Raw genomic sequence first — 20,530 nt, 5'->3', positions numbered from 1 at the left:
TAGGAAGTGCCATCCAATTACCGGCTCCTTTCCTATTACTCTCAGTCGGAGTCAACTTGCCAGCAGCAGGTTTGGTTCTTTGGTTTTATTATTATTTTGGGGTGGGTATAAGGGTCCCTGCCTCACAGATGAGGAAAAAGGCCAGAGGGGAGTGACATGGGCAGGCCTGGGAACTCGGGTTAGTCTGGCCCCCATACCAAACCCTTAAGCTCTGTGCTGCCCTTTCTTGGGGGAGGGGGCGTGCACTTCTCTTCTGGCTCCTGCCTCACACGGGGCCTCAGCTCCCCCTGCCAGAGCCTGTCTGGCCATCTCTCAGGCCTGTGGTCCTCCAGGGCTGGTGTGACAGGGCTTTTTAACTAGAAACGGCTGCAGAGGTGGTAGGAGGACCTTGCTATGCAGCCTGGGAGGGGGGAGGGGTCTGGGATGTCCAAACTACCCAGAGAGGCCTTGGCCTTGTGCCTCACTCTGTGACCCACAGAGAGCCCCAAGGGACCTACGGCAGGGCACCAGGTCCACCTTCCTGTCCCAATCTTGGAGGTAGGTCCACCATCCCCCATCCCCAGGCTGGAAGCCTGGGCCTTGTCCTGCCCATCTCTGCCCCCTCCAGCCATCAGCTCCCACAAAGTATCCACTGGGGTCTCTGCCAACTGCCTCCTCTTCCCCTCTCCACAGCCTTCCTGGGATCCCAGTCTTAAAGACCAGCCCTTATTCAGAGAGAGCTTTCTAACTCTGACTAGGTCCCTCCCTGTTCAAATCCCTTCCATGGCTCCCCAGTGCAACAGGATAAAGACCAACTGCAAAGCAGGGACTCTAAGCCCCAGGGGGATTTGGCTCCAGCCTCATCTCTGGCTCCCGCCCCTCCCAGTCAGAACATGGACTTCTTTCTCTTTGGTCCTCTAGGGAGCCCCTGGGTAGCACAGATGATTAATGTGCTCTGTTGCCAACCAAAAGGTTACAGGTTCGAGCCCACCCAGAGGCACCTTGGAAGGAAGACCTAGCAATCTATTTCTGAAAAGTCAACCATTGAAAACCCCCTGGACAACAGTGCTACCCTGACACACATGGGGTCGCCATGAGTCGGGGTCAACTCGACAGCAACTGCATGGAGGGCCTCGTCAATCTAAGTGTGGTCCCCATACAGGTAGCACTAGTATCACCCCGAGTGTGTTAGAAACACAGAAACCGACGCCCAACTCTAGGCCTAGTCTACCAGAATCACCATTTCACGTGCACAGTAAACGTGGAAAAGCGCTGTGTCCCTCCGCCACAAAATGTGTTGAAATTCTAACCTCTGTACCTGTGGACGTGACCCTATTTGGCAACGGGGCTTTACTTTTGTTACGTTAATGAGGTCATACCAGTGCAGGGTGGGTCCTAAACCTAATCACTTCTGAGTTATACAAAAGGACAGAATAGAGAAACACACATGTGGGGGAAAACAGACATCACATGAGGATCATCTAGGAACCAAGGGACACCCGGAGCTCCAGACAAGGAATCGACACGCCCGAGACCTGGATTTGGCCTTTTAGCCTCCACAACCATGAGGAGATAAATTTCTGTTCATTAGGGCCACCTACTTGTGGTGTTCGTGTTATGGCAATGCTAGGTAACTGAGACATTGCTTCTCACCTCTGGGCCTGTGCACAGGCTACCTTTCTGAACACCCTCCTTATCTCTTCCTGGCTGGTCCTCCTCATCCCGTGGGTCTCAACTCAGACATCCCTCCTCAGGAAGCCCTTCTCGACTCCCAGCTGGGTCAGGCACCTCTTCTGGGCTTCCAGAGTCCTCTGTGCTTTCCCCATCCCAGCCCTGACCACTCTGGGTCATCCCTGTCTGTTCCCGACAGGACTGTGAGCTCCATGAAAGTAGGGACCTGGACTGGTCACTGCTGTTGTCTTCAGTATTGCCCAGAACAGGTTTGGGCACAGAGGGGTATCAGAGAATGTTTAAATTGATGACTCAAGTCAAATGTTCAGTCGCAACAAATGAATGAGATGGTGTTCTCTGAGGCAGAGCAACCTCGGGGTCTCAGTGGGCGGCAGGGACCGGCAATGTGGTAAGGAAGCACTTCCTGAGGAGCAGGGCCACCCCTGAGGGGGCAGCTTGTGGCAGGGGGGCGGGGACGGAGAGCTGACAAGATGGCCATTGTGAGCCTCTATCTGAGGAGGGAGAAGTCAAGGGTTGGGAACATGGGACCTAGACTACTTAAGTTTGAATCCCAGCTCTGCCACTTACCAGCTGTGTGATCTTGGGTAAATCACTTAACCTCTGAGCCCCAATTACTTTATCTATAAAATGGGGCTAATAATGGTCCTTACCCCATAGGGTTGCTGTATGGCTTAAATCAACTGCTATAGTCAAAGTATTTAAAACAGTACCTGACAAAGTATTAAGTGGTTGGTATTTTTCAGCAGCTATTAATATTACTATTGTTGTGTGCTGTCGATTCCAACTCAACAGTGACCCTATAGGACAAAGCAAAACTGCCCCATAGGGTTTCCTAAACTGAAATCTTTACAAGAGCAGATTGCCAGGTCTTTTCTCCCATGGAGCCACTGGTGGGTTCGAACTGTTGACCTTTCGGTTAGCAGCTGAGCGCTTAACCATTGCACCCTCAGGCTATTAATATTACTAAAAACCAAACCCGTTGCCGTTGAGTTGATTCTGACTCATAGTGACCCTATAGGACAGAGCAGAACTGCACCATAGGGTTTCCAAGGAGTGGCTGCTGGGTTTAACGGCCGATCTTTTTGGTTAGCAGCTGAGCTCTTAACCACTGCACCACCAGGGCTCCATTAATATTACTAGTCTTTATTATTTCTCAATTCCAGCTGCAGTGTTTCTCCTCCTCACCCATGCCCCAGTATCTGGCCTGGGCCTCAGCCCGACAGAGGTGACTCACCTCGATGTAATGGTCTGTGAACTCGGTCCCAAACTCCCGGCTCGCCCCAAAGTCCAGCAGGGTCACCTGGGAATGGGGGTGGAGAAAGGAATACTGGGAGTCCGTCAACAGCCCCCACCCACATCCCTGCTGTCTCCTGCCAGGGTCCCTGCCCAGCTTCCACCTTAGGCTCCTGGCCTCCAGTCTCGGCCCTTCCAATCTACCCCCACATGGTAGTCGGAGGGATCTGGCTTTTATTTTTTGGTCCTACTTGTTTTTATAATGATATATTTTAGATATGCAGAAAAACCCAGAGAATAATAATAATATATAGAAAAGCAAAATCAATGTCCACAAAACCCATCACTCATCTTAAAATATAAACTATCCAGTCCAGGGGAAGCCTCCCACATCCCCACCCTGATCCCACCTCCCCCATGTCCCTGCTCTCTCTTCCAGGGTCACCATCCTGAAATCATGTGTGTCATTCCAAGCATGAGTTTATGTATTTTCTACTTACGTGTGTATCCATAAGCAATATATAGGAATGTTTTAAACTTCATTTAAATGGTATGTACTATAGTTATCCTGCAACTTATTCTACTTGGCCAGATGGTTGTTAGATCTATACCTTCACGGCTATGTTTCACTCAGACTCATTCATTCATTTCTCATTGCTGTATAAGGACTTCATTCCGTAATTATATCACGAGGCACTTAGTGGTTGATGGACATTGTGGTTGCTTCTGGCTTCTACTATTAACAACAGTGCTCACTGAACACATGTGAAAGAGTTTCTCTAGGGCAGGAGTTCAAACTATTGACCACAACCCACAGGAAGAAATACAGCATACGCTGGGCGCCATTACAGACACACACACAAATATAAAAGTCAAACAAAAGCGTCCTGAACCAATACGCGTTCCTACCACCTACGACATGCTGATACTTTCCATTCTATTCTTTTAAAACAAAAAATGCTCTTGGGACCCCATAGCTAGTGCCAGGACTCGTGCTACCTCCTGGAGTTAGAAAATCACCTCCCTAGGGAGGGTTTCAGCCTAGGAGGAGACATAGGCTGAGTGTGCAGGTTGGGGGAAGGGGTGGCAAGGCACCGAGGCTGGCAAAGGGCTCAGACTTTGTCCTGAGGGTACTGGGGAGCTGAGGAAGGGCTATCTTGACCAGTGTTTGTTTAGCAATTTAGAAAGATCCCTCTGGGGATAAAATGGATGCAGACTATTTTAGAGCAACGTTTGGCAATCTCTGGTAAAGCTGAAGCCACGCACCGCACACCGGAAGTCTAGCAGTCCAAACTCTCACCTCCAGGCCTTTGTGCACTGTGCCTGTTCCGGGAACACTCTTCCCTGCTCTCTGAAGTACTGGCTCCTCAGCTTTCCAGTCTCAGCTTTATTGGAACTTCCTTGAGGAAATCTTCCTTGATCCCATCCACCCCCCTGCCTGTGCCTCTCCCATTACTGACCACTCTAGCCCGGCTTCCCCATCATGGTACTAACAACCTGAGGTCATCATTGCCCAGTCATGGATGTATCCCCCACTGAGCTGGGAACTCTGAGAAGGCAAGGATCAGGGATGTCTTGTCATCACCATCAAGCGGCAGAGTGGGTGTCTGGTACTTTCTAAATGAATGACGAGTGTGGTAGCGACGGCTAACTGCCTTCCAAAAGTTGTGCTCCCTCTTCTGCAGGGCCACAATGCCACCACGAAGCCACTGCCCAGCCAGGGACTCCATTTCCCAGCATCCCTTGCACCTAGACAGGCCAGGTGACTAGTTCTCATCGATGGAGAGAAAGGTGAAGGAAATGAGGGGTCACTTCTGGCCGAAGCACTGTGGAAGACAGTAACCCCCTTGACCTCATTGCCTTTCACCAGGGGCAGAGCATTGGCACTAGGGGCTGGCACAGCCACAAAACGGAGGAAGCCTGAGCCCCTGGATGCCTCACAGAGGCGAGCCAGCCCAGCCTGTCCCATGGCTGAGCGGTAAACTACTACTGTATTGAGCTAGTGCACCCCGATGTGCATCACGAGGAACCAACCTGGTGGCTGGAGCTATCATACAGGAAGTTGGCCCAGTTGGGGTCCGTCTGCATGAATCGGAACTCAAACAGCTCCCGCAGACACAGCCTCAGGAGCTGGAAGCAAATCTGGGGCGGGGAGAAACAGTAACAGATACACAGACATGGCAGTGTGGCCTGCTGTGCACAGTCCTCTCTGGACTGGGGTGGGACCATGGGCCTGGCCCCTTCTAGCTCGCCTTGGGGCAGCACCCCCCCTTACTGTCCACTGGGCTGGGACCATGTACCTGATTCCGGATGTCCTGGCTCAGGCCTTGGCACTGGTCCAGAGGGACACCTCTGGCCAGCTCCATGCCCAGTACCCGTGTGGTGCACAGCTCCTGAATTAAGGCTGGCACCCGGAAGAAGGGGTCATCCGCCAGCAGCTGCCTGGGGCAGGAGGGAGGAGAAGGAATGAATGAGTGTCAGTGCCGCAGGCCCCTGGGGCCCTGCTCTGAAAGAAGTCCTGCAAGAAGAGCCTATGTTTTGCTTTCCTCCTGCTCTTGTCTTGCCTCTGTCTGCCCTGAATGATGGCCAACACCTGGCTAGACTGACATTCATTCAGACATTTCATTCATTCAGTCAGCAAATATCTCCATAGCACTTACTCTGGGCCCGCCCCTAAAACTGGGTGCTGTTGGAGACCCAGCTACCACTTCACTACCTGAGATGCACCTGTGGCTTCTGGTCGCCCAGGAGAAGCCCAAAGCACTTAGCTTCATGTGCATTACTTCTTTCGTCAATTGACTCATTCATCCAAAGAGTCCATGGTAATATGCATTGGTCACTCCTTGGAATCGTTACTCAGAACATTGGTAAGTAAAAGGGAAAGAATCCATCTCTGTATCTGTCTGTCCCAGTGTAGGAGGATGCTGGGAACAGAGTGGCCAATAAGCAAGCCCCACCCCGCCCCAAGAGATCACTCCAACAGAAAGAACAATTGCTGGATAAATGTATAAGATCTGGGAGGCAAAGAATGTGAGAGAGGCCTGTCACTGGGGACCTGTGGGGTGGCCAAAGTGAGGAGTCCCAGGGAGGTGGGCAGGGGCCAGAGGAAGGATGTGGATTTTTATCCTAAGGGTACAGTGTGTGGGAGGTCTCCCCAGATCCAACATGGGCGGGCTCTGGCCCAGCCTCATCTCGCATGCTCCTCCTCAAGGTCCTACTTGGGGCCTTGTAGTTTTGCTCCTATTTATAAAAACTCTAATGTTTGAGGTAGGCCCTGTGCCAAGCATTTCATCAGCACAGTTCCCTCTGATCCTTGCTGCCCCAACGAGGAGGCCGCTCTCCTGAGGCCACTGTACGGATTCAGGCCACACAGCGCTAACCACTGCCTTCTGTGGCCATTCCTCTCACTCCAGCCACAGAGCTTGCCAGCACATTGTGGGGGACCCTATGTAGGTGTGACTGTCGCTCATCACCATGCTTCAAAGATACCACCGTGTTGTTCTATGCAGCCACAGTTCACAGATCATTCTTCACTGATGAGCATTCTGTAATTTATTTACCCACCCTGCTGGGGTCGAGATTTGGGTTGTTTCTAGTTTTGGACTGTTGCAAATAATGCTGCCCTAAGTATTCTAGAAACCAGTGTTGGAGTGTCTCTAGAGTACCGTTAACTAGAAGGGCAACTGCTAGGTTGTAGGGTATGTGAATACTGAGCCTTAGCAGATGTAGCCAAGCCGTTTCTCCAAAGTGCTTCTGGCGATGTCCTCTCCTGCCCACAGTGAATGAGGAATGCCCTGGAGTCCCATTCTTAGCAGCTCTTGGTGCTGTCAGGTTTCTTAGTCTTTGTCAATCCGGTGGGTGTAACAGAATCTCAGTGTGTAATCAACTCCCTGTTGACAAGCCCACCTCCCCCATCAAGCCACGTGGTTATGAGTCCCATTGGACAGATGAGCAAACTAACACTCAGAGAGGAAGTGACCTGCCCAAACTCACAGAGGACATAGGGGATAAAAGAAGTGACGGATGGATGGAAGAACAGATAAATGAAAGAGGAACAGAGTCTGCCAGCCCCACCCCAGGGCTCCAGCTGCCAGAGACTATGGGGGCCTTACTTCCCACTCAGCCCTGGAGGGAAGGAAGGAGGAAAGCTGGGAGGGAAGGGCTCCCTAAGGGTCCTACAGGGGCTCAGCTCACCTGAAGTTCTGGGCACAAGCTGCCTCCCGGCGGTAGTCACATTCCCAAGCCAGCTCCTGCTGCAAGGTGTGCAGACTTTGCTCAGCAAACAGGCCTGAAAGGTACAGCCCTGTCAGCCGGGAAGGCCACCCTCCAGCCCACCCCTGCCCCTCAGGCTCCCACTCATGGATGTCTTCTTTTATTAGTCTCCCTCCCTCCCTTTCTGTCTCTCACACCTGCTCCACGTCTTCTGTGCCCTCATCTGCCTCTGCCCTCCAGACACATGCACACTCCCGGTCTCTGCCTGCTCTGACCCCGACACACACATCACACACTTCCCTCCGTCCTTCAGACCACTGCAGTCCTTCTGAAGGCAGGATCTCCTGGTCTGTCTCTTCCACACACATGCATACCAGTCCCTCACATCTCTCACCATCACACAGGGCACCTGTTCTGTCTTCTGACCATCTTGTCTCTTTCACACTGCTCCTTGTCTTGGAGTATCATTCCAGACTCCCCCTCTTTGTCTCTCTCACACTGCTTCCTGCCTCGGATTCGCACCTTAGACCCCCTCTCTCTGACTCTCACACACCACTCCCTGCCTCAGAGTCTCATTCTAAGCCCGCTCTCTCTGTCTCTCACACCACTCCCTGCCTCGGAGTCTCACTCTAGGCCCGCTCTCTCTGTCTCTCACACCACTCCCTGCCTCCGAGTCTCACTCTAGACCCCCTCTCTCTGTCTTTCTCACACCACTCCCTGCCTTGGAGTCTCACTCTAGGCTCCCCCTCTCTGTCTCTCTCTCACACACACCTGCTCCAGCTTACTCAGGTGCTTTCTCATGTGCTCTAACACAAACAGGCTGTTCTGCTTACACTCCCTTTCTGCTTCTGTAGCTTCTTTCACACCTACAACCCCTCTCTCTGCATTGCACACCTTCTGTGTGTCTGATTCTGAGTTTTGGTCTAGGCTTGTCTCTGTGATGCGTTCAGAAGCTCTAAGTTTTTTTTTTCACACACACGCTCATGCTCTCTGGGCTCTCCCTGCTTTGGAGTGTCTCTCTCTCTTACACACATGTACACATTCTCACATGCATACACACGGACACCTTGCCCCATGTGGGCTGCTCTGCCTCCAGCCAGCCCCACGTGTGGAAGGGGAGCCTCACCCTCTGGCAGGGCCACGCTCATCCTGAGCACTGCCAGCAGGTTCTGGACGTCGCTCTGGATGCTCTGGGCAACACCCGGGTACTGCAAAGGAGAGAGAGAGGAAGGGAGGAAGGGAGTCACCCCCCCAACACCAGGGCCATACCCACTCCCGCCTTGCCTCTCTCTCACCTGGATCTTCACAGCCACCTCCGTCCCATCCCGCAGCATGCCCTGGTGCACCTGCCCGATTGAGGCGGCGGCAAAGGGCACCTCCTCCAAAGAGGCTACCTTAGCCTGCCAGTCCCTGCCGAGCTCCTCTTCCAGAACTTTCTGAGGGGAGTGGTCAGAGCAATCACTGTCATGGTTAGGGGCAGCTGTGCAGGTTCATGACCCCAGCACTAACTACAGGGCACTCACCACACACTGGACCCTGGGCTAAGCTCTTCACGCTACCCCACTTTACAGATGGGGAAACTGAGGCTCAGAGAGAAGTCTCTTGCCCAAGGGGACCAAGCAGGCAGTGAGGACTGGGAAGCCTAGCCCAGGTTGTGTCTCCCAACTGTGCATTCCCTGCGCTGTTGTGGAGACTATTTTTGTCTATAATTAGATTGATAATAATTCTGTTATATGTCGCAATATTAAAGAAGAGCTAAAATTTATGGAGAGCATCCTGGGGCTGGGTCCTGTTCAGAGTGGCTCTGGGAGGGGCAGCAATTGGTCAAGGTCACACGGAGAGTGGGTGGCAGAGACGAGAAGAAAGGCAGCTGGGCAGATTCCAGGCTTCACGCCCTCACCCAGTTATTACAAGAACAGCTCATGTCTTGGTGCCAGGTGTGGTGCCAGCCTATTCACAGACACTATCTCCTCTTACTTGAAAAGAACAATGACAAAACTCGCATCTCACTCACGAAGTGTCAGGGGCTGTTCAAAGAGCTTCACATAGACGAATTTATTTAACCCTCCAACGTGGAGGCTGCTATCACTATCCCCATTTTGCAGATGATAAAACTGAGGTACAGAGAGGTCAAGCCAGGGTCTGAGCCCACGCTGACTGGCCCCCCATTACTGGGCTTTGCTACCTCGTCAGCAGCCTCCCCAGGGCCCAGGCTGCACCAGGAACCACACGAGGTACTCTTCACCTTCTCATAGAACCGTCACAGCACTGGTGAGGCGTGAGCTTCAGTAATGCCCATTTTGAAGGTGGGATAACTGAGGCTGAGGCTCAGAGTCAGGCATCAAGCCGATCTATGAGGCCAAGAGGGTGGGCAGGGGGAGAGCATGCTGGGCACTCACCGTCATCTGCCAGCGGGGCATGAAGTCGGCGCTCTGGCGGACCCGCTCAAAGATGCGCTGCATCTGAGGGCTGATGAAGCTGTTGTCTTGGGAGACAGCAGGGGGAGGGAAGCGGTGAGGGAGGAGGGCCCCTGGGGGACCATCTGAAGTCGGGGCATGTTGGGTGGGGTGGGATAGGATAGGGTAGAAGTGAGGTCAGGGGTCAGGGATAGAGGGTCGTGGTCTTGCTATACCCTGGATGCTCAGCATTTGGCCAACCTTGAGGGCAGCCCCCCGAACTGTACATAAGGTCTGGACGATCCGTTCGACATTGGCTTCGGACAGGAAGGGGCTAGAGCCCAGCTGGGAGCCACCCTCTGGGGATAAAGAATAATTAGTATTAAAATCAGGATAATAGTGACTGTAACACCACTGCACACCCACCAGAGTGGCTAAAATGAAAAAGACGGTACCAAGTGCTGACAAAGACGTGGAGCAGCCTGAACTCACACCCTGCTGGTGAGTGTCATGGCGCAGGCCCTTTGGGAAATGGTCCAGGAGTTTCTACTAAAGCTACACATCTGCATACCTGATGCAATTCCTTTCCGAGAGAAAGGCATCAATCCATCCACCAACAGACAGCACAAGAATGTTCACAGCACCTCCATTCACAAGAGTCCCAAAATGGAAACACCCAAATGACCGTCAGTAGAATGAATGGACAGGTTGCGGTATAGTCATGGAGTGGAAAACGAAGGTGGTGATTAAACAATGTCCAGATACACACAACAACACGGACGTGCCTCCCAAACGTAACAGTGAGCGAAAAGAAGCCAGACTCATGAGAGAATACACTATCCAATTCCATTTACATAAAGAGCAAAAATAGGCAACGCTAGAGTGTTAGAAGTCAAGACGGTGGAGAAACTAGGAGTGACCATGAATCACCCTGGGGCATGAGAGGGGCTTCTGGAACTTCTAGGGCAGCAAATTTCAGGGTGTGGCCTGGAGGTCCCCAGGGGACTCTGAGACCCTTCAGAGGGTCTGTGAGATGAAAACTATTTTCACAATATCTGCCCCTTTTTGCGCCCACTCTCGCTTGAGTGTTCAGTGGGCTTTTCTAGAGGCTCCATGGTGTGTGCAGACATCATGGCTCTGATGGCTGATGGAACGTGAGTATTCTCGTGTTGGAAAGATGTCCCGGCTTTAATCTCTAATATGGTAAATAAGAATAAATATAACCTGCATGAACAAGCTCTTTGGGGGCCCTCGATATATTTTTTTAACAGATTTACTGAGATATAATTCACATACTACACAATTCACCTGTTTAAAGTCTACAATTGTATGCCTTTTAGTTATTTTCGCAGATCCGAGCAACCATCCCTGCAATCGATTTTAGTATATTTCATCACCCCCCCAAAAAGAAATTCTATACCTGTTGGCAATTATTCCCCATTTCTTCCTCATCTCATCAGCCCTAAAACCAAAACTCATCCCCGTCTTGTCGATTCCAACTCACAGCCACCCTGTAGGACAGAGTAGAACTGCCTCGTAGGGTTTCCAAGGCTGTAATCTTTATGGCAGCAGACTGCCATATTTTTCTCCTGTGGAGTGGTTTGGTGGGTTCAAACTGCTGATCTTTCAGTTAGCAGCAGAGCGCATAACCACTGCACCACCAGGGCTCCTTTCCCCAGTCCTAGGTAACCACTGGTGGTATAATGGTTAAGAGCTACAGCTGCTAACCAAAAGGTCAGCAGTTCAAATCCACCAGGTGCTCCCTGGAAGCTCTATGGGGCAGTTCTATTCTGGCCTACAGGGGTCGCTATGAGTTGGAATCGACTCAAAGGCAATGGGTTTAGGTAACTACAAGACTTCTTGCTGTCTCTATTGACTTGCCTATCCTACATATTTAACATGAGTGGAATCGTACAGTATGTGGCCCTTTGTGTCCGCCGCCTCACTCAGCAACACGTTTTCAAGGCTCATCCGTACTGCGGCATGTTTCAGGACGTCATTCCTTTTTACGGCTGAACAACAATCCATTGTATGACTATAACACGTTTTATTTACTCATTCATCAGAGTTTGATGGCTGTGTGGGGATCTTGAGATCAAAAAGTTTGAGAACCACTGTTATAGGGTTTTTTTGTTGTTTTTAACTGTGGTAAAAATATACATAACAAAACATTCACCAATTCACTAATTTCTACGTGTGTAATTTAGTGACAGGGATTATGTTCTTCACGTGGTGCCACCATGACTGCTATCCTTTTCTGAATTATCCCACCACCATTAACAGACCCTCAGCGCCCCTAGGCAATAACTGCCCCCCCACCCCCCGTAAACACTAATAATCGTTGCTTTCTATGTATCTGCCTAGTTTGTATAAGTGAGATCACACAGTGTTTGTCTTTTTGGGACTGATTTATTTTACTCGGCATGATGTTTTCAAGGTTCATTCGTGTTGTGATATGTATCAGGGCTCCATTTCTCTTTCTGGCTGAGTAATATTCTATTGTATGGCTATAAACCAAAAACCAAACCCAGTGCCGTCAAGTCGATTCCGACTCATAGCGACCCTACAGGACAGAGTAGAGCTGCCCCACAGAGTTTCCAAGGAGCGCCTGGCGGATTCGAACTGCCGACCCTTTGGTTAGCAGCCGTAGCACTTAGCCACTACGCCGCCAGGGTTTCCTTGTATGGCTATACCGCACTTTATTTAGTCACTCATCAGTTTTAAGGTTGTGCGGGGATCCTGAGGCCAGAAAGTGGGAGAACCACAGTTCTAGGCCTTCTTGATCTGGGTACACACGTGTCTACTTTGTGAAAATTCATCAAGCTGTACACTTAGAATATGAGTACGTTTCCCTCTGTAAATTATAAAATGCTTCAATAAAGCATTTATTAAACTTTTCTTTCTTTTATGAAAACGTATTACACTATGTACTGAGTGCTCGCCCTGCAGCAGGCAGAGTTCAGAGTGTTTTTGTGGATTCTCTAGCTTAATCTCCACAACCTCCCAGGAAGCAGGAACCACTAATGCCTTGACGTACAAGGTGGAGAAGCAAGAGGCTCAGAGAGGTAGAGTGCCTGGCCCTAGGTCACACAGCATGGAAGTGGCAGAGCAGGGTACAGACTTGGGTCTGCCTCATTCCCCGCCAGCACCACTTTTATTCTGAGAAAATCCAGACAGACAGAAGAGGTGCTAGCGCCGGGAACTCCCAGCTACCCTCCATCTCTACTCAGCAGTGTAACATTCTGCCTTGTCTGCTTTGTCTGTGTTTGTGTGTTGCTGTCGTTGTTATGATTATTACATGGCGGACCACTTGGATGTAATTGCACATCTGAACTCAGCCGCTAAAAGCTTCATCGTTCTTTTTCTAAGAATACTGACATTCTTCTATATAATCACAGCACCATTACATATCTAAGAAAATTATCACTCATTTCCTAATATCATCTACTATCTAGTCCATATTCAAATTTCCCAAATTGTCCCCAAAAGTCTATTATAACCACTGACCACTCTGACAGGGATCACAGTAGAGGGTCCTGGACAGAGTGGGAGAAAAATGCAGAATAAAATTCAAATTCACAAAAAAAGACCAGACTTACTGGTCTGACAGAGACTGCAGGAACCCCAAGACTATGGCCCCAGATATCCTGCTAACTCAGGGCTGAAACCACTCCTGAAGTCAACCTTTCAGCCAAAGATTAGACAGGCCTATAGAACAAAAATACATGTGAGGGACGTGCACCTTAGTTCATTCAAGTACATGAGGCCAAATGGGTTAACACCAAAAAAAACCAAACCCAGTGCCATCAAGTCGATTCTGACTCACAGCAACCCTATAGGACAGAGTAGAACTGCCCCATAGAGTTTCCAAGGAGCGCCTGGCAGATCTGAACTGCTCACCCTTTGGTTAGCAGCCATAGCACTTAACCACTACACCAATGGGTTACACCTGCTTAAAAGCAAAGCTGAGAAGTCAGGAAGGGACAGGAAAATCGTATGAATGAACAGAGGGAACCCAGGATGGAATTGGGGAGAGTGCTGACACACTGTGGAGGCTGCAAAATAATGTCACAAAACAATTTCTGTATAAGTTTTTGAATGAAAAAACTAATTTGCGCTAGAAACTTTCACTTAAAGGACAATAAAATTAAAAAAAAAAAAAAAAGAAAAAAGTCTCTTATAGCTGTTTTTTTCCCCCTAAACTGAGATCCAGTCAAGGTTCACGCATTCCATGTGTCAGTTGGGGTCTCTTTAGTCCCGTTTTAATCTGGAATGTTCCCCACTTTTGATTGAAGTCATAAGCTTTTTGAGGAGTCTTGCCCACAAATTCTTCTCTTTACACATCTAATTCCATCTCTCTTGTACTTAGGTCCCCACTGGCACTCCGACTTTCAACTTTCCTCTCTTGCTCCACGTTAGAAACTTAACTTCCGATGGCTTATATTGTTTCTCAAGAGGATATGCTTCCCTTAATCACAACCATAGTAGCAGCCTAGCCGCGTTCTGAACACTTCACACTGACCCTAAGTGGTGGGTACATTATCGTCACCTCCATTTTCCAGATGAGGAAACTTGAGCTCTGAGAGGTAAAGCTTCTTGCGCCAGGTCACACAGCAAGGCCAGGGTCTGAACCCAGACAGTGTGGCTCACTCACCTGACTGTAGAGGTCCTCTTGGCAGGGTCTTCTTTGCCACCTCAACCAATGCTCCCAGCCCCAAGCCTACGGCCAGTCCTGGGGAGTCAGAGAGGAGGCTGAGGCTGAGTGTCTGCTTGCCCAGGGTGTTCTCTCCTGACCCTCTCTCTTCTCAGTCTCTCTAAGCACTCATCTTCCTGACTCTTCGTCACCAGCTCCCTGCATCCCTCTGTCCCCACCTCAGTCTCTTATTCACTCTCTCTGTGCTTTTGAGTTCCTTCCAGGTGAGGCTATTTTTTTCTCCAGCCCTCTCTCCAGGCTTATCTCCTGAGCCAGCAGTTCCTAACCCTGGCTTCACAGTTGAGTCATCTAAGAAGCTTTTATAAATATGATGCCCAAACCCCACCCCTGAGATGCTGATTTAACTGGCCTAAGGGCTGGTGATTTTTTTTTACTAAGCCTTCCAGATAGTTTTAGTATGCAGCCAAGGTTACCCCATCGCCACCGAGTTGATTTCGACTCATAGCGACCCTACAGGACAGAGTAGAACTGCCCCATAGGATTTCCAAGGAACGGCTGGTGGGTTCAAAGTGCCAACCTTTTGGTTAGCAGCTGTAGCTCTTAACCACTGCGCCACCAGAGCTCCAAGATTAAGAAGGCCCCAAAATGACACCCCTGGGTCTCTCTATCGTCCTGTACCCCCTGTTCCTGTCTCCTCCTCTTCATGCTCATCTCCCCTTCCTTAGTTATTTCTATTTCTCACCCTCCTCTCCACCTGGCACATCTGTCGAGGACTCTGACTCTCAGTCCCTCCCTTTGAGGTTCTCTCTCCAGCTCTGACTTCCTCAGCCTCCTTGCTCTCCTTGCCCTAAGAACACCTTGGGTCTCTCTGTCTCTTTCACTGTCACCACCTCTATAAGTATAGCTGCAGTTTTCTGAGTGCTTTCTACATGCCAGGTACCTGAGTTATGTGCATTAACTCATTTTATCCTTACATCAGAAACCCTGGTAGCATAGTGGTTAAGAGCTTGGTTGCTAACCAAAAGGTTGGCAGTTCCAATCCACCAGGCACTCCTTGGAAACCCGATGGGGCAGTTCTACTCTGTCCTATACGGTCACTATGAATTGGAATCGACTTGATGGCAGTGGGTTTTTTTTTTTCTTTTATCCTCACATCTTCATGAGATAGGCTTTACAGAAAAATGTCCATTTTATAGAAAAGGAAACTGAGGCTCAGAGAAGTAACTTGCCCAGTCACAAAGTGAGAGCTCAGCAGAATCAGACCTTGCACGCAGCCAGATGCCAAAGCTCTAACCACTGCACTCCACTACCTCTTTACACCATGAATCAGTACGTTTAAAACTTGACCCATGATCCACAGTAAAGACACCTGTATCGTAACTGGTACAGACCGATGTATATGAAATGTTTCATGAAACAATACTTTCCACTACTATACAGGTACACTCATGTTTTGTTTCTTTTTTTTAAGGCTGGCTGCAACTCACTGAATTATTTCAAGCAGGGTGCAACCTAAAGTTTGAATAATCCTGCTGTGTGACCTCAAGGCAAGTCACCTCGCCTCTCTCAGCTTGCATTTCCTCATCTACACGATGGAAATAAACACTCATAGATTCAGTGAAGCAAGGTAATGTGTGCATGGGGCCTTGCCCCTTCCCATTTGTCAGTAAATGTTAAAATCATTGACATTCCTATTTCTCTTGGCTTTGTGGGTTTCTGCCTTCTTCTCTTTCCCTGTCTCTCCCTCCTCTGTCTTCCCTCTGATTCACTCTCTCCCTGGCTTTGTTCTGTAAATGTTTAGGTCAGGATAGCCCCCAGTCACACCTACCCCCAAAGTTGGCCAAGCGGCTGATGCGGGAGGCAGGCACTTTGCGTTCTCGAGAGCGGTCACTCAGCTGGGAAATAAGGGGAAGGTCTAGGGTGGGAAGGTGGGCGCACCCTTCCCCAGGCTCAGGGGGCCAGCAGCCCTCACGGAGTGTCACTAGGCTGGGAGGGGGTAAAGGACAATGATACCTGGAACCGAGGTGTCTTCTTAGGCCGGGCCTCGCGTGCCCTGCGAATGTCCTCCTCACCCAGGCCTCTGCTAGGCCCGTCCTGATGAAATCGTTGGGCCTGACAACCCCCACAAGACAACTGTGAGAGACATGGACTTTGGTAAGGTTTGGAGGGTACGGAGTCGTTCTAGCCCACTGGGACCCCTCCCTCTCTTCACCCCCAGAAACTTCCCTCTCCTACCTCTTTCTCTTGGGGACTCTTCCCAATCTTACCCACCAGTGGAGCCCAGGCCCCGGGGCCCCACAAGGCAGACCAATAGTACGGCCCAGTTGTCCACAGGTCCCCCGCAGTAGGACCCCCACCTCCAGCCACATCGCCTGAGGGAGAATAGGAGGGATTATTTGGGTAGGGGTTGCGGACTGGCCTCCCTGCTCTGCCAGGCCCCACATTCCTTCTGTGTCCACCCTCTCTAATACTCCCACTCCCGAAAGACTTCCTTCTTTGTTAATACGCGCCCCCCGCCCCGCCCCACAGCTTCTCCTGGCTCCCTTCCGGTTGCTAGGAACCCCTAGCTCTTCCTGCGCGCCTCCGAAACCCACTTCCCCCAGTCCCACCCCCAGCCATTGGTAGGGTCCTCCCCCGTTGCTAGACACCCACAGATCCTTCAGTGCTATCTTTCCACTTCCGTGAGCCCTTCTTGTTGCTAGGCACCCCAATTTCTTCCGTGTCCCCCAACTCCGTTCCTGGGAACCTCCCCCCGTTGCTAAGCACCCACGCCTCCTACCCCCCGGTCTACCACGCGCGGGGGCTCTTGTGCTTCCGGGAGCCTCAGAACACCCGCCCCCTCCGCCAGCTAGCCAATGAGAGGCCAGCGGCTCACTGACTGGCACGAAACACGCCCCGCTGTGTGTAGGGGGGGCGGGGCTGAGGCGCTGAAGCCGGACCAGAGGGTGGGCGTTGGAGCCTGCTGGGAGTCTTTGCGACGCGGCTTGAGCACGCACGTAACCTTTTATGCCCTTCCACTCACCTTAAAGTGCCTTGTACTAAACGGATTTTCCTGTTGCCTGCACTGTCCTTTTTGCAAACATCCCTCTCCCTTGCCAACCACCTTACTCATTTTTTTTCCGTGTCATGTTTAACACCTCTCCTTTGAACACACACACTTCACAGCAAACATTCCCCTTGACATGGAGCCCCTCCACTTTGCACACCTACCCTCTGCTTCAAACACCCACATCCTGGTACCCAACCTCCTCCCTTGCCCATATAAACCCCCTGCCTTTCTTTGCCAACTGCCTTTCGCTCACACCCCTATATTCTCCCGCGTACACTTACTCTCAGCCCCTGCACACTGGCCCCCTGTTCCCTCATAACACCCTGCTTTCTCTCCACTCCCCGCCCACCAGGGGGATGGCGTGAGTGGGAGCCCTGCTTCCTGTAGTCCTGACATTTCCCAGAACACACTCAGCCAAGATTCCCAATGCTGAGTCAGGAACCTTGGCACCCTAGAAAACCAGCTCCCAGCCGGACTGGGTGTTGGGCGGGGGGTGACGGGGGACGGAAGGGGGAGAGGCAGGCTTAAAGCCTGCTACCCCCACAGCAAGCTGACTCACCCCTCTTATCAGTCTGAAATAGAAGCAGCTGGCTGGGGCACCCTTCCCGCTGGGAAAGGGAGGAATGTGATGCTTTCTCCACATCCTCCCCCTCCTTGCTGGAAATTTGGCCTCCTGAATGTCCCTGTGCTGTGTGACCTCAGATGGGTCCTCAACCCTCTCTTGGCCTCAGCTTCCCAGCCTGTATGATGTGCCAGAGGACTCCTGCTTTTGAATTCTCATTGGTCTGTGGAGAGATGACTCATTTTATAGCCTTAGGTCTGTACCTGTGTCCTTCCCTGGGTGACTCAGTTTCAAGACAAACAGCACCCCCACCCCCTGCCAACAGTGAGGGTCTGACTCAGGAGTTGAGTGACACCCCACCCTTGGGGGAAAAGTATATAAAAAGCACCTATGGCAATAACCAACCGGCCAGGGCTGTGGCTGGCTGTGCCAGCCCTGGCACCACATGCTTCACAAACGTGAGGTCATATCAGATAGCCCAGGTGCTACAAGCAAAAGCTTGACGGGGGTAGACCTCTGAGCCTCAGTGTCCTCTTCTGTAAAATGGGGCGGTGGCATCCCCTCTTGCTCAGTGTTGTTGAGAGAAGTGAAGTAACATCTGTAAAAAGCTCAGCACAGAACAAGTGCTCTATACATGAGAAAGCTTTCTTACAGAAAATTCATTCCTTTCAAAACTTTTACCAAGCACTGTGTGCTCCTCCAGGTGCTGGGGACACAGCAGAATCCTGCTGGTGCAGTGGTTAAAGCAAATGACTGCTAACCAGAAGGTCAGTGGTTCAAAACCTGGAACGTCTCCTCGAAAGAAAGATGTGGTTGTCTACTTCCGTAGAGATTTACAGCCTCAGAAACCCTTTGGGGTCACTATGACTCACTATGAGTCGGAATCAACCTGACAGCAGTGGGTTTTGATTTGGGGGACACAGCAAGGAACAAAATAGGTAAAAATCCTTGCCCTTGTGGTGCTGGCTTCTGGCAGGGGACACAATAAACAAAATGTCATTGTTAAGTGCCATCAAGTTGGTTCTAACTAATAGAGACCCTGTGTACAACAGAATGAAACAATGCCCAGTCCTGCACCATCCTCACAATCAACGTTATGATTGAGTCCATCGTTGTAGCCACTGCGTCAATCCATCTCAATGAAGCTCTTCCTCTTTTTCACTGATCTTCTACTTTACCAAGCATGATGTCCTTCTCCAGGGACTGGTCCCTCCTGATAACATGTCCAAAGTATATGAGGCAAGGTCTCACCATCCTTGCTTCTGAGGAGCATTCTGGCTATGCTTTTTCCAAGACAGATTTGTTCATCCTTCTGGCAGTCCACAATATATTCAATATTCTTCACCAACACCATAAACAAAATAAGTGTATATATAAAGAAGGTGACAGGCATTAAAGAGAAAAATAAAGCAGGGAAAGGGCAGGAAGTGGAGGGAGGATTATGACTCTTAAACAGAGTTGTCAGGGAAGGCCTCACTGAGGACATGAACAAAGACCCGAAGGAGGTAAGAATTTCTGGGGCAAGAGCATTCCAAGCAGAGGGAACAAGCCAGTCCGAAGGCCCTGCAGTGAGAAGGTTCTAAGTATCTTGGAGGAATAGTAAAGAGATCAGTGAGGGGGAGAGAAGGAGGAGATGAGATGAGGTTAGGGAGGAAATCAGAGCCAAACTACGCAGGGTATAATGGACTGCAACGTGGCTTTTTACCCTGAGTGGGATGGAAGCCATGCAGGAGGCAGTTCTAGCAGAGAAACTAAATACCAAACCAGTCGCCATCAAGTCGATTCCAACTCATAGCGATCCCACAGGACAGAGCAGAACTGCCCCATAGAGTTCCCAAGGAGCACCTGGTGGATTCAAACTACTAACCTTCTGGTTAGCAGACGTAGCTGTTAACCACTATGCCATCCAGTAGGGACGGAAAGCCCAGACTTTGGATTAGATGGGACTAGGCTGGGGCCTAGGCTTGAATCCACACAGCCTAGGAGTGTGATCTTGGACTCTGCTTTGGTCTTTGTGTGCCTCTGTTTCCTTGCTTATGCAATGGGGATGACGGCCAGCCCTACCTCACAAGATCTGGGGAAGGAAACTATGAGTTCAGTGCCCGCCATAAAGCAGTGTGAAAATATAAATTAATCCCCATAACAACTCTGTGAGTTAGTCACCAATACTAGCCCTCTTTACAGATGAGGAAACTGAGTCTCCGAGGGGTCAAGTCTGTTGGGGAAGATCACATAGGAAGTGAACGTTAAAGCTCTGGACTTCAATTTTCCTGCTGGAAGAAGTGCATGCCTCTTGTGGCGGTGAAAATCCATTTTTCAATCAATTAAATGTATTCTCATTTTACAGGTGAGAAAACTGAACCTGGGGCTGGGAGGGGAAAAGGAGGGGACGGGAGCGTAAATCATTTGCTTAAGGGAACACCGCTAGAAAGTGGCAGAGACGGGACTCGAACTCACACCTAAGGGATTCTTAAGTACTTGAATGTCCGCCCCACCACTACGTGAAGAGTGGGCGCACGGGTTGGACCGGGGATTGTAGGGGTGCTGAATTGGTTAATCCAAGTGTACGGAGGTTAAATTAGTCACGGGTTTTACGGGTCTTCCGCCCCACCATCCCCAGAGGCCCTCAGGGCCCGCCTACGCCCGGGACCCTAACTCCCCTAAATCTGCGATGAACCAGCGTCCGGCGCTCCTCGGCATCCCCTTACCACGGAGGCGGGCAGAACCAGGGCAATCCCCGCCCCGTTACGTCA

The 20,530-nt window shown here is 50.6% G+C and overlaps 1 protein-coding gene across 5 annotated transcripts in view; it reads right to left on the bottom strand.

Moving 5' to 3' along the window:
• Nucleotides 1-17,002, bottom strand: part of COQ8B (coenzyme Q8B) — a 29,237-nt gene extending 12,235 nt beyond the window's left edge. The window contains exons 1-13 of one of the 5 annotated variants that reach the window (XM_049900295.1): nucleotides 16,946-17,002; nucleotides 16,434-16,538; nucleotides 16,180-16,299; nucleotides 15,995-16,061; nucleotides 14,167-14,244; nucleotides 9,749-9,871; nucleotides 9,516-9,601; nucleotides 8,412-8,552; nucleotides 8,243-8,324; nucleotides 7,099-7,192; nucleotides 5,205-5,346; nucleotides 4,939-5,046; nucleotides 2,906-2,971 (exon numbers count right to left, since the gene is read on the bottom strand). In XM_049900295.1, the coding sequence (XP_049756252.1) occupies nucleotides 2,906-2,971; nucleotides 4,939-5,046; nucleotides 5,205-5,346; nucleotides 7,099-7,192; nucleotides 8,243-8,324; nucleotides 8,412-8,552; nucleotides 9,516-9,601; nucleotides 9,749-9,871; nucleotides 14,167-14,244; nucleotides 15,995-16,061; nucleotides 16,180-16,299; nucleotides 16,434-16,535 (1,209 nt within the window). In that variant the 5' untranslated portion in view covers nucleotides 16,536-16,538; nucleotides 16,946-17,002. The other 4 variants (XM_049900296.1, XM_049900297.1, XM_049900294.1 and 1 more) reach the window with 4 other exon arrangements.
• Nucleotides 17,003-20,530: the final 3,528 nt, after the last annotated feature.

This window comes from Elephas maximus, chromosome 11 (assembly GCF_024166365.1).
Source record: "Elephas maximus indicus isolate mEleMax1 chromosome 11, mEleMax1 primary haplotype, whole genome shotgun sequence".
NCBI classification, from domain to species: domain Eukaryota; kingdom Metazoa; phylum Chordata; class Mammalia; order Proboscidea; family Elephantidae; genus Elephas; species Elephas maximus.
The sequence above is the reverse complement of the archived record's forward strand: the minus strand, read 5'-3'. Positions and strand labels throughout refer to the sequence as shown.